The 14551-nt window shown below is 33.5% G+C and overlaps 2 protein-coding genes across 2 annotated transcripts; one reads left to right on the top strand and one right to left on the bottom strand.

Annotated features, from left to right (window-relative positions):
* Nucleotides 1-4629: 4629 nt before the first annotated feature.
* On the bottom strand, nucleotides 4630-5843 carry LOC143596992 (protein EXORDIUM-like 5). Its single transcript, XM_077075622.1, has one exon. The coding sequence runs from the start codon at nucleotides 5841-5843 to the stop codon at nucleotides 4791-4793; it is 1053 nt and encodes a 350-aa protein (XP_076931737.1). The 3' UTR covers nucleotides 4630-4790.
* A 3872-nt stretch (nucleotides 5844-9715) lies between these two features.
* LOC143596991 (metallothionein-like protein 4B) lies at nucleotides 9716-10047 on the top strand. Its single transcript, XM_077075621.1, has one exon. It carries the CDS (start codon nucleotides 9729-9731, stop codon nucleotides 9978-9980), a length of 252 nt encoding a protein of 83 aa, XP_076931736.1. The 5' UTR covers nucleotides 9716-9728; the 3' UTR covers nucleotides 9981-10047.
* Nucleotides 10048-14551: the final 4504 nt, after the last annotated feature.

Here is a 14551-nt window from a genome sequence, read left to right as displayed (position 1 = left end):
CGAGGAGTCGTTTTACGGCCGATCATCGTTCATAGGGAATGCCTTGATTAGGATTAATCTTTTCAGCCATAAAAAGATAATATTTGAGAAAAATGGAGCTAAAGCTACCAGAATTGTTGTTCTAAGTATCGTTAGCCCCACGGTGGGCGCCAGTTGTTGCTACGACGAATATAGCAAACAATGAGAGTATGGCAGTTCAAGAGTGTGATCCTATCGAAACTTTCTAACCTGCTAAGAATTAAAGAAAATTTGACCGGTTAGTCTCACTGTAGGAAAGGGCCTCCTACGATCAACCTCCGACATGGGAATCAGTGAGATGATACAAAGAGATTGTAGGAGTATGACGAGAGAATAAAGTGAGTGGGAATGAATAATACCTTTGGTGGAGTTTCCTATTTATAGGCAGTTTAGAAGATTCTCTGAGGAAGCTGAAACTTCTTAAGTAGAAAATGTCAGTTCTTATTTCAGCTCATGCAAAATGGACATATGTTATTTCCGTGTAACCTGAGCTCAACTTTTATTTTGTCTTATAGTTGCTTACTTTATAGCAGGCGTCAGCTTTTGGTCAATTGTGACTTTTTCTGAAATTATTGTAGCATGAGCTTCTTGGTCAACTTAGAAAAGTTGTTGGACAAGTGTCAAGCTTCCCCATATGACAGCTTATGCTTGCTGCTCTTTTATTCCTAAGTTTTCTAACTTGTGGGCCACTTCTCTATTATTAAGCTTATGGGTACAAGTCCATCGATGTTGAAAGATATTTTCACACATGAGTAGTAGTAGTAATAATAATAATAATAATATAGCAAAATGAGGAATAAATATATACCAAAATGGAGAGTTTGAAACTTATTTACTAAAGTAAGTGATTATAATTTTATTGGGTAAAAATAATATCTATTAAAATTCTTAGGAAAAGATAATAAAAAAACGAACAAAGAAAAATAATGAAATTTATACCTTTATCTTTTATCATGTTTTCATCAAAATAAAAAAATATATGTTTAAAACTGTTTTCGAGAATTAGTTTTTTGTTTGTTATTATTATATTACATAGCTGATTCGAAACTACAATTTCAATTTTTTTGAGTTTTTTATCTTTTTCTTTTATTTATTGCTTTTATAAGTGTTCTCAACACTTATTTTTTTATATTAAGGTATTCAAATATAAAATTAGATTTAATATTGATATCAATATTAGCCTTGCTTAGTCAAAATATGTTTGGTTCACCATCCATACTAGTACGGTACTGACACTTGAAAAACTCGTCATATACAGAAAATCTATGCTAGGATGTCAAGAGAAAAAATAAACATAATTGTGAAAACCACAAAATACTAATGCGGGTACCTATCCCGATAAAACTGATAACAAAACCAATGTTCGGTCAGAATCGTTTTGGTTTGTCAAAATACTAGTACAGTACCAACAGTCGTATACAAATTTGTTCTCAACAAAAATTATACCGGAATGCTGAGAAGAAAAAATAATAAACACAACTGCGTATTCAACTTTTTTATATAAAAAAGTTAATGAACGGAAGTAATTTTTGCATATAATGATGGAAATAAATTATAAAAATGAAAAAGAATTTGCTCTACGTAATTAGGTTTTTCAATAATATATATCTATGTCACTATTTAGCTATATCATGGTTATGCTAGTATTAATTTTTATGTTCTATTTTAGTTTTTAGCACAATTAATTTTTTCTCATTTTGTACGATTTTTTTTGAATTCATTTTCTCAATTATTTTGAAGAAACTGTGAAGAAAAATTGAAAAAGTAAGTTTTATTATTTTTCAATTTATTCTTTTGTCTATCTTGAATTAAAAAAAATAATAGAGATTTTGTTTAATAAGATTATGAGTGAGAAAAGACAAACATACACAAATAACCTATTTTAATAAATAAGTTTCAAACTCTCATTTTAGTAAATATTTATTCCTCTTATCACATTATTATATATACTAAAAGGGGGATTTATTCCCCCTCACATATATACTATTCAATTTACTATTCATCTTTTTTTTAACTTTTAAAAATTAAGTATATTAACAAATGTTAAACTTAATATTCACCTTTCTTTTATTTTTAACTTTTAAAAATAAAGTCTATTTAACAAACCTTAAACCTGGGCAAGAGTCAGTTTTACATGTTTTATTTGTCGGTTAAAATTTTAAATTTTGCTTTTGTATTTGTTATGGTTGGTCTTTAAATTAACCGAAACCTTTTTTATGATTTATAATTATCTCATCGTCATTTGTTTTCATATCCGTGTTTGGATGTTTGATACCACGCTTTTAATATTTGTTTTTGGGCTTACGAATTCATGTTTACCAATTTGTGTTGGTACTGTCAATACTACCCGAATTTGTATCGGTTCGCTACTTTAGCATGCTAGGTTTTTTTGTTCCACATATGATAGTTTGTTGTATTTATATCGTTTGTTTGTTTTCGATGCCGTACCCTGATACATGCTGATTTCGCATCGACTCACAGCATATTCACGGTTTAACCTTTTACGTATGTTTTTTTGTTCGGTTTAATGGTCCCGTCGCGAAGCGCGGGGTCCTAAATCCTAGTTTTGGTTAAAAACTCCTTTTATTATTGTAACACCCCGGCCTCTCGTACCATCAATATTGTCCGCTATGCCCACGAAGAGCTCACGGATTTGTTTTTGGTTGCCCAAAACGCGTCGGTGATGTTAAGAGGCAGGGCATTACTTATGAATCAAGAATCTCTCTTGTCCACAGCCGATGTGGGATAACCTAAGAGTGGGACGATGTTGTGTTTGCCAAGGGTGTTACAAACAACCCCCCTTTGGACTCATCGTCCATGATGAGGCATGTCCCATCATCCCGAATGGCACAAGAGTGGCTTTGATACCACCTGTAACACTCCGGCCTCTCGTACCACCAATATTGTTCGCTCTGTCCACGAAGAGCTCACGGATTTGTTTTTGGTTGCCCAAAACGCGTTGGTGATGTTAAGAGGCAGGACATTACTTATGAACCAAGGATCTCTCTTATCCACGGTCGATGTGGGATAGCCTAAGAGTTGGACGATATTGTGTTTGCCAAGAATGTTACAATTATTAATGTTAATATGAATATAATAATAATGCAACATGTGATTATCATGTCAAAATGTTTAAATAGTTCACAATTATAAAGCCTAGTTAAACGTGGGCAATAAATCACACGTGTTCAAATCAGAGCACATCCCGGATAAAATGGACAGATTCGATTTAAAATGGTACATAACTCAATCATTTATGGGTTGTAAGAAACACACATTTATCACTTAAACAAGTTAGTAGTTATACACTTGTACCTAGTAGTTCGAGAAAAAAAAAATGCAAATAATAATGCAGAAGCAATAAGTATCAACAAGATATTTATAACCTTTTCTACGCTTGTCCATGGTATGACTTGTATTTGAATGCTTACACATGTAGAAATATAAATATTTAAAAGGGTTTTCTAAGGGCACTAAACATCTCTCTATACGTCTTGTATAGAGGACTATACGGGGGCTATACCCCACCCGTACTTTATACGGGGCCCTATATGCCTGTATAGCCCTATACGAGACGTTAGGGGTATCCCTAGTAGAACCCTATTTTAAACCTTTTGTCGACATGAAGGGGCTCTTCAACAACCACCCTTAACATTTGGTATCATTTTCTAAGAGATGAAGTCCTCTATATTATTGTAAACGAGCTCTCTACATTATATACAAAGTAGTTATGAGTGAAGAAGATAGAGAAACTTTTGTTGACAACTAATTTTGAGAAAAACCTTTTACCATCTATAATTGTTTAATGTTTTTTTAAAGTGATTGTAAGTGAACAAGAGAAATAATATAATGATAAAAGTATAAAATATTATTTAATTGAAAATTGTTAAGAAAGTGTATTGTTTTTTAGTTTAATTATAAATATAAAGATAAAGATGCTACCGGCAATGCTTTAACTTCAAATGATGTAACATTCCACGACAAAATTTCTTAGTATCTCTCATTTTCACTATGTCGCTCCAAACGATCCCTTCACAACCATTTTTTTCAAATTCATTATGTCAATTTAAGAACTTGTTGAATTTGCAACACAAAAAGTTTCGAAGGTAGTGGCAACACATACAAAAGTCGTGGATGGTGTTGGCATGTTTTTGACTCGTTTTAAGGTTTATAAGTAGTCAATTTTGACCCAATGTATAGCTTGATTTATCAAGTCTAAAATAACCTGTTATATAATTTAAATCAACCCAAATGACCAAATGAACCCATAACTTCATAAGCATTTTATTTAGTATTTATCAAATAAATCCATTATTAAGAATTCCACATTTATTATGAATTATTTTTACTCAAACGTATTTACTATTAACTTTATAGTTCTCCTCTTGGTATAATGTACAATAAATACATGCAAACACATTGACTGTATTTGAGGTAACACTTCTTATCATCCTGGAGTGAACTAGATGATTAATCATCAACATTAAGCTTTAGCTTTGGAAGGAAAAAGCAATCATCAACATTTAAAACTTCAACATCAACAAGTGTTAATATTAAAAGAAAAGGATTTCTTTTTTATAAAAAAATAAGTTAAAATTCGAATTATATAAATAAAACCTATTAATCAAATTGAGAAACACATAACTTCCCCTCCAACTTTCATCAATCCATTCTTTCCCCTTAATTTTAGGCTTTTCATCATCATAAAAGATTTTAGCATCTCCCACCCTTCATGCATATGGTACAACTCTTCATGCATATTGTACCATCAATCAATCTTTAGCATTTGGTCCCGCACAAGCCTTCAATACGGGGCTCCATATCCATTGTACTAAAAACTTTCTACCCCTTCTCCCATTCATATTATACGTCCGACCCGACCCGTCCTTCATCACTTTCCCAATGTATCCGCCTCCGCCACCCGACCCGTATAACCCCTCACACAAATCCCCAATCTCCGTTGGAGCGGTCGGGTCCTCACCCGCATACCACGCGTTAACCAACGGGTTCGATGACAGCTCGGCCAGTTCATGGCCAATTACACTAATCATCCCGTCGACCCCAACATCCCCATTGGGTGAGGTCAAGGCACCCGGCCCACCCCCTAACATATACCCGGGGACAGCAAACGGGTACGCACAGACTTCGGGGCATTGTTTCCCCGAATTCCCCACCCAAGCGTAGGGTAATGTGTACCCTACTTTAGATGGGAAAGTAAAGTAGTGGAACCCACACACCGCCCTGCAAAAATCCTCGACTGTCACGTCGACCGACGTCAGTACAAGGTAAACCCCGTTCCTATGATTAACTGGGAACGGGGCTGACTTTCCTGACGAGGCGATGACGTCTTGGATTGTGAGTCGGGTGAGGTGGGTCCCATGTGTGTACTTCCTATCGGAATATTCTCCGGCGATGAGAACCGACCGTGATATGTTGGCGTTTGTTTGGTCAGTGTAAAGGGTAACCGTCTGCCACCAGTCGGCGACGGAGGGCGGCGGCGCTGCACGGCGGTTGGTGGTGGAGATGGATAATATAAAGTCTTTGATCAACAGCATTTGGGTAGGGGCCCACTTTCCGTACCAAATGAGATAAATATTAATCGGAGGAGACAACACCGGACCCATATGGTACCGGAGATTAACAAGCTCCGATGAGCCTTCAAACTTCTTGGAGTTAGTAAAGACTTTGGGTGCAATCTTTGGGTTAATAAAGGTGTGATCTTTATCATTTGGGTTAATAAGTGTTTGCAAACTGGGTGCAGAAGTTGCAGCAACGGCTGAAATCAAGATCAAGAAGATGATGCAGGTGAAGGGGAAAACAGTCATTTTGAGTGAGGGGAGTGTGAGATGAGATAAGATAAGATGATGATAGATGGATGGATATATAGAGTGAAGGTGTTGGGGTTTATGGAGGAAATGGGCTGGATACAGCTTTATTAATATTGTGACTGCTTACTTTTTGTTTCTTTTTCAGAACTATACACATTCAATACATACTATCATTGATCTTCACAAGATATTTTATAACATAATAATATCATGTGTCTTTCAAGTTTTCAAGGATTTATAATGTTGGTCACATGCATGATTTATTGCTTTTTTTTCTTTTTTCTTTTTTTACTTTTTGTACTTTATACTTGAATAATAGTTGAATGTAAATAAATAACCTAACATGCATCTATCTATCGGTATCACATTGTCCCACAAACGATATTGTATGTAAATACAAGTTAAATGGATTTATATTTTAGAGGTTATTTTGTAAAGCTTAAAGAAGCATGGTATGGGGAATTTTTATTCGGAATTTAGACACAATGTATATATGATATGTGTCACGTAATACCATGATGCATTGATCCATTATTTGCTGCATTCTATTGTTCTCCTATTTTGTTTATTTTTGGTTTTAGAAAAGTGGGTTAGTGAGTTGGTAGATGTATGTTACTAGTTTTCTTTTTGTCGGTTTCTTTTGTTTGTAAGCCTATAAAAATGGTACTAGGTTATGTTTGAGTTTATAAATGAACTGAATTAAAAAGTGTTCTTATTTTCGTGGATTCCTTCTCTTTTTCTTTGGTAAATCGTACAAGAACCCCAACGATATATGATCACCTGACTCAAATATGTTTTTTTATTGAATAATGATAAACCATTTGATACACATGTTAAATATACTTTTCATATCTTCATGCCATATATTTTAAATTATGAGTATAGGATATCGAAGAAGAAAAAACTAAACACAAAAGTTTGATATATTTAAAGATATGTTTTTGAGTTATATAATATTTTTCGATCGACCCATTGTTTGTGCATTTAATTGCACGTGAAAGAATGTGTTTGTTTTATACGACAACATGGAATTGAAACATACATTTAATAGTGAAATGAAGGAAAAAAAAAACATTTAAAACTGAAAAGGGTAAAATAAAAAGATATAAATATAAATAGTATACACTCAAGTTGGGCTTAAAAGTGTTGTTGGTTTGATTTGGGAATAGAATGGCGAGTGATGCAATTGCAGTGTAGGTTCGTTATTTCTTCTAGATTTCCCTGCCGGCTTTACAGTTCATACTTTACTTTCCCATTCAACCTTTTTTTTTTCTTTTTTTAGTCACCAATTCCCATTCAACTAAACTTTATTATTTTAATTTCTTGGAATAATATAACTTGATTATCAGTTTCGCTTTTCCTTTTCAAGTTCATATCGAATTAAGAGTTTTGGGCCATTTAGAGAGTCATACCACGTAAAGAAGGTTGAAATAATCAACAAAATTTTGATTATATTGTTTTGTTGTTACATAATGGATAAAATTGTTGCGTGTCTTTACTTGAGCTAACAAAATAATTATAAAACGGGCATACAAATCCAATACCTTTGTAGATGCATGTGCTCTTGGAGCCCTTTCCAAAACCTTATCAACTACATTAACAAGCAAAAATGGTGCCAGCTAGGATTGACCTTAGTTCTCACGTCGTCATCATGATAACAAAACTATGATCCAACCATCATATTCTAACAGTTTATTAAATTGTTGGTCTTCGTACGTTTTTGTCCTTTGATAAGTTGAGAATGTCTACAAGTTGGTTTGACTTAATTAGTAATTTATTAACCGTGTTAATAATATAAGGTGCCATTGATTACCTATCGTGCTTACTTGTAGTACATTTTCCCGATAGAAAAGTGTTCGAGAACACCTAGAATAATCATTTTAGTAGGAGTTTATACATCGTCAACAACGGTTGAAAATGACTAGTAAAGTGTCTACTTCTGTCTTCTCCTGCCAACACATATCTTTTCGTAAAACATGCCTCACATACATGTAGTATTGTGCTATTGGTTACACATTTATTTTGTTAAAGTCAATCGCTAAATGATTAATCAATATTTCTTTTTCTCTTCAGAACAATGGCAAGAGATAAGATGACTACTGATCGAAGACATTAAGAAAAACTACGATGGTGTTGATGTGCTATTTGGAATTAACGACTTGAAGCATAATACGATAACAAGAAGTAAACATTAGTGTAGTCTGTTGACAGTTTCACATCATATAATCATATGTGAATATACATACATATACACGTACTAAAATTGTATTTCCATGATTCTTTAGAGTTAACTAGAATAGAGGGTTGATTATTCCTTTTTGGTCAGGTATTAGCCCAGTTCACAAACCTCACAATATGGTGCGTTGGTGTGTCTAAAAATAAAAAAAGGAGACAGACTGATAGACCAGGTAGAAATTACTTCCCCGCTTGATACATATATAAATATCAATGTTGTTGAATTAATTTTTAATGTAACAAGTTTTTTGTTGTCTTGTTGAAATATTTTGTATAAATTGCTAATGAAGGATCTAGCATTCAAGCCTGATGATGGTGGGCTCGTTGTTGGGCTGAGAAGTTGTGAAGTGTGATGGGCTGTCACGGGCTAAACCTGGAATGATAAAAGTGCTTACTACAAACATAGTCTGGTTTTTTTGTTTATCTACAAATGGATTAGAGAAGTGTGGTCTAGAATTAGAACTAAAGGATCCAAACTTTAACGGCATCCTGAAGGCCAACCAATCCTCCTCGCTTATAATCGGAGCCCACTAGTTTTGTCTTGTCTTGAACTCATCAAGTGAACAACATTAGCTTAAGACCAGCGAATTGTTTGTTGTTGAAGCACAACTACGCATGTACGCGTCGATTATCTTGTCGAGGCTGTGCCTGATCAAGTACATGACTTACCAACAAACCCAAGCGTTCAACCAGTAACTAGTAAAACAATCATGAACCAGTTGGTCCGTGACAACACGCTCTCTTTGTTCGACCTTCTTATAGATCTTTACTGGTAACGAGTTGATTCAGTTCTTTATTATGAATTAATATGCATCTTACTAACAATCGGTTTGTATAATTTTACGTTCTCATGAGTTTCATTTTGTTTGTAATGATGTTTTAATAGAGTTTTCCTTTCGTAATTGCTTTATGGTTTTGCGTTACTTGTAAAAATGTAAATACAATTCTTTGAACCGTTGATTTAAAAAACATACTTCGAATGAAAGAACATAGGGTCGGGTCTCGGGTGTATTTAACTTCGATGCATTGCAATTAATGATTTTTACTTAAATTACACTAACCTCTTGTAAATTTCAATAACTTCACGGTACTTTTGTTGTAAGTTCAAACGTTTATTAATGACACGTTAAAATTGGTAATGAAACTTCTGTTGTCAATTTTTAAAGTAACAACTTTAGGTTGCAATTTTGATCACTAAGCTTTTAGCCTTCATCTTTTACGACAAAAGTTTTGCGCTTCTACGATAAAACTTTTAGGCTTTTACCTTTGGTTACAAAACTTTTAACGTAATGAATCCAACCAAGTTCAAACCTCCGTCACAACGCACAATAACTTTCAAATATATAAAACATTTAATGCACGCTATCGCAACACACGGTCAGACATCCTTGTTTTCTCAACTTCCCTATTTTGATAAAATTTTCTAAAGAAAATGGTGATCACTTCAAGTGCTCAATGTTGAAAAGTCAAAATGAGCGGTGCGTTGTTTTAAGTATGTAACGCCACGACATGTCCAAATGTCAACCTCTCCAGTACCGCAACTCGCCACGTTGCTCTCTCTCTCTCTCTCTCCCGATCTACTTATTTGTATATATATATTCATATTAAGGGACATACACAAAGTTATATTAGAAGGAAGTGAAAACAATGGCGGACATGAAAGGAAGCGGTGTTACATCATGTGACGAGAGATGCGGCTGCCCGTCACCGTGCCCCGGCGGAGTTTCGTGCAGGTGCAAGAGTGGCGGTGGTGGTGTGGAGGAGCACAAGAAATGCTCGTGTGGCGGCCATTGCGGATGCAACCCTTGCAGCTGCTCCCAAGCCACACCCTCCGAGGGCACCGGAAAGGCCTTCTGCAAGTGTGCAGATGGGTGTACTTGTGTCACTTGTTCATCTTGAGTCACCATGCATCTTTACCATATATATAATACTGCTTAATTACGTAAGTGTTTGTGCTATGTATGTAGTTTGGGGAATAATAAATTAAATAAGATGGTATATGTTACGGCGTATGCCTATATATGCTTAGTTTGGATAATTTGTTCAGGCTTATGTTTTGTGAATTTTGATGATCCTAAATGGGTCGGCTAAACATAACCCCTGTTGCTTTTCACACTCCCTTTGAAAAACCAACTTCCGTATTATCATTCGAAATCATATATAATTAATAAATTAACATAAAATTAAGGACTCTAGAGTATTTTCTTACATTTTTATGGTTTCATTTTTATGGTTTCGGGTTTAGGGCTTACAATGAAGCGTTTTTTATGATTTCGGTCTATATATAGAGAGAGAGGGGGATGATTTCAATCAAGAACCTTCCTTAGTTTTAAGAACTTAAGAACCATAATAACCTTCTTTAGTTTTAAAAACTTAAGAATCATAAAAATCATTAAGAACCATAATAACCTTCTTTAGTTTTAAAAACTTAAGAATCATAAAAATCATTAATGTCCTGACACATTATTAATATTCAAATTAATTATTAATCTTTAAAAGGGCATAGTAGTCTTTCTTTAATTTATAAAGAAGAAAATTCTTAAATTAAGCGTTTATGAAAACGTTTTTCAGGTTTTAGGTGTCATTTGTAAGAAATTTTCAAAATAGGTATTATAATCTAGTTGTGACGAGTAGTTTGTATAACCAACTAAAACTTAACATGTGTCTTTAAACTAACCGTAACAAGCAGATTTACTAACCATTTGTTCGTCGCGACTAAATAAGTTATATGTCTTGTAATCAACGCCCACGAGTAATTCATAAGTTCTTTAGTCGCGACGAGTAGATTGTAAGGTTAAACTAGTCACGACGAGTTAACTACTAATAAACTAATCGTGTAGGGATGTAAACCAGGTAAATCAGTCGCCGCGACTAAAGGACTTATGAATTACTCGTGGGCGTTGATTACGATGCATGAAACTTATTCAGTCGTGATGAGTAAATGATTAGTGAACATGCACGTTACGATTAGTTTAAGGGCACATGGCAAGTTTTAGGGAAAATTCATAAAATAAGCGTTTATGAAAACGTTTTTCAGGTTTTAGGTGTCATTTGCAAGAAATTCCCAAAATAGGTATTATATACTAGTCGTGACGAGTAGTTTATGATTATACACGAGTAGTTTGTAGAACCAATTAAAACTTGACATGTGCCCTTAAACTAACTGTAACGAGCGGGTTCACTAACCATTTACTCGTGACTAAACTAGTTTTATGCCCCGTAATCAACGCCCACGAGTAATTTATAAGTCATTTACTCGTGACGACTAGTTTACATGGTTTACATTCCCTACATGAGTAGTTTATTAGTAGTTAACTCGTCGCGGCTAGTTTAACCTTACAATCTACTCGTCGCGACTAAAGAACTTACGAATTACTCGTGGACGAATTACTCGTGGACGTTGATTACGAGGCATAAAACTAGTTTAGTCGTGACGAGTAGATGGTTAGTAAATCTGCTCGTTACGGTAGTTTAAAAACATGTGTCAAGTTTTAATTGGTTATACAAACTACTCGATTATAGTACCTATTTTGAGAATTTCTTGCAAATGGCATCTAAAACCTGAAAAACGTTTTCATAAACGTTTATTTTGGGAATTTTCCCCAAGTTTTAACTGGTTCTACAAACCACTCGTGTGTTATCATAAACTATTCGTCACGACTAGTATATAATACATATTTTGGTAATTTCTTTTAAATGACACCTAAAACCTGAAAAACGTTTTCATAAACGTTTATTTTAGGAATTTTATCTTTATAAAGTGACCTTTACTTTTTAAATAGGAAAAATTCCCAAAATAAGCGTTTATGAAAACGTTTTTTTAGGTTTTAGGAGCCATTTGCAAGAAATTCACAAAATAGATATTATAAACTAGTCGTGACGAGTAGTTTATGATTACACACGAATAGTTTGTAGAACTAGTTAAAACTTTCCACGTGTCCTTAAACTAACCGTAACGAACAGGTTCACTAATCATTTGCTCATCACAACTAAAAAAGTTTCATGCCTCGTAATCAACGACAACGAGTAATTCATAGGTCATTTAGTCGTGACGACTAGTTTACCTGGTTTACATCCCTCACACGAGTAGTTTATTAGTAGTTAACTCGCCGCGACTAGTTTAACCTTACAATCTACTCGTCGCGACTAAAGAACTTATGAATTACTCGTGGACGTTGATTACGAGGCATAAAACTTATTTAGTCGTGACGAGTAAATGGTTAGTAAATCTGTTCGTTACGGTTAGTTTAAAGACACGTGTACAGTTTTAATTGATTATATAAACTACTTGTCACGATTAGATTATAATACCTATTTTAAAAATTTCTTACATATGACACCTAAAACCTGAAAAATGTTTTCATAAACACTTATTTTAGAAATTTTCCCTTTTAAATAACTATTATTATAGTTCCTACCATATACTTTTCAAATAATAATTACATGTTACGTAATTATTATATATAAAAGCATTTTTAAATTAATGATTTTAAACTCTTTTGAGTCAATTATGTAACGATTTATAATTTTACCATTACCAAGCAAAATCTTAACATTTTTTCATTTTTCGTCATGTAGTTTTTTACATTTTTATTTGATGTTTAACCAAATTACTCATAAGTATTTACTTTTTTTTTGAACGACCAATTAAGTAACACCGGGTCCACATATTTATTTGAAATTGTTGGTTAACTGTTAGCAAGCATTTTTTTTTTTACAAACATGGTCCACATATTTATTTGACATTTTCCCATACATGTTACAAATATCAGCGCACGATCACATAATTTTTCTCAAACATGCAAACATTCTTCAGCTGTAACTTATGGCAAGTGCGAGATATAAGAAACCAAGTTAATTGGGAGGGGGGGGGGGGTGAAGAGCGTTTCCATTTGTTGACATGTTACCTTACTTTTTGCTAGATTCATCAACAATTTATTCACTAACGCTTCTATTTTTTTAAACTGTTTTCAAAGATTTTGGATGATCCATTTTTTCCTTCTTGCTCTCTACACACATGATTATTAAATTACTAAAATTACTCAAAACGTACATGAATTGATCAAATTATAGAAATTATTAAAAATTACATATATTACAGAAATTACTACCAAATTACATAAATTACCCAAATTACACAAATTATAATTGCATAAAGTATACAAATTACGTTAATTATCTTAATTACATAAACATAAACGAATTACATAATATATCCAAATTACATAAATTTCACAAACTACACAAATAACATAAATCACCCAAATTTCATAAACCTACATGGATTACATAAATTATCCAAATTACATATCTTGAACAAACTACACAAATTACAACATAAATTACACTAACACTACATAAATTACATAGATTACTTCAAATAGTACACAAATTACACAAATTATATAAAAATATTTGTATACAAAGAAATCTTTTTGTCATTAAATACAATTTGTAAAAATAAATTGAATCAAATATGAATCTACTTATTCTAATAAAGTAAAATGATTGTGACATATGTCAGTTTATGGTTAAACCTTATAATTTTTTCCCCTCTAAAACTAAGATATTAATTGATCATATAATATATGTTTATATTCACTTTCCTTTTACATTATATTTTTATTATACTTATACATTTTTATAAAAATAAATATTAACATATTATTGTTAGGGCATAAATTTTATGCTGAGGATCCTTAATCCTTAAATGTCTTATGGATAGATTATCCTTGAGATATGTATCAGGGTATAAAGGATCAACGATCCTCGGTATTATTTGTTTACTAATGATTGCGTTTAGTATGGTGATGTGTTAGACAGGTGTGGCAACTTTAAGACGCACATGCATCAGTTATTCTCACGGAGTGTTCTCTAGCTGGAGTATGGATCCAGGAACTTAATTCAATGTAGCCGTTAGTGGACGAATTCATGTGAAGATTGATGTTTAAATATCAACAACGGCTCCAAGACTCGTTCTTCCGTTTATCTCGCAACTGAACGGCTATTGGCACGTGGTCAAGGTCATGGGAGTGGCTAGTGGAAGACTTCCGGTTTGTTAGGGAATATTGTTATTGATATTTTCTTATTAAATTGAGTTATAATCGAGTAAAAAAAAACATGTATGATCACACACACTAGAGCAGAAGTCATAAACTCTTTCTAATCACTAGTTTACTTTGTAATCTCGATCATCAACTCCACAACATTTGTAACCACCTTTTATTATCAATATAGTCGACGGTGATAGTTTTCACCGTCCGGGGGTTTTTTGTGCGGAGATTACTATAATCACGCACTATCCGACCAAAGGTTACCTCTTTGATCCTTGACCGAAGTGATTTGACCAAAGATTACCTCGTGAATCCTTGACCGAAGTCAATCGATCATAGATTACCTTGTTAAGTTTTGACCGAAGTGAGATTATCGTATTCAAGGGCTTTTTCCCTCGTGATCAAATCATTGTGTTC

This window comes from Bidens hawaiensis, unplaced genomic scaffold, assembly GCF_021521415.1.
Source record: "Bidens hawaiensis isolate Kalapana, Puna unplaced genomic scaffold, B.hawaiensis_p1.1 tig00047451_1, whole genome shotgun sequence".
In the NCBI taxonomy this organism is placed as follows: Eukaryota; Viridiplantae; Streptophyta; class Magnoliopsida; order Asterales; family Asteraceae; genus Bidens; species Bidens hawaiensis.
The sequence above is the reverse complement of the archived record's forward strand: the minus strand, read 5'-3'. Positions and strand labels throughout refer to the sequence as shown.

Bases quoted from the DNA above. Each gene is read 5' to 3' on its own strand.
- LOC143596992 (XM_077075622.1), bottom strand. From the start codon at position 5,843: ATGACTGTTTTCCCCTTCACCTGCATCATCTTCTTGATCTTGATTTCA.
- LOC143596991 (XM_077075621.1), top strand. From the start codon at position 9,729: ATGGCGGACATGAAAGGAAGCGGTGTTACATCATGTGACGAGAGATGC.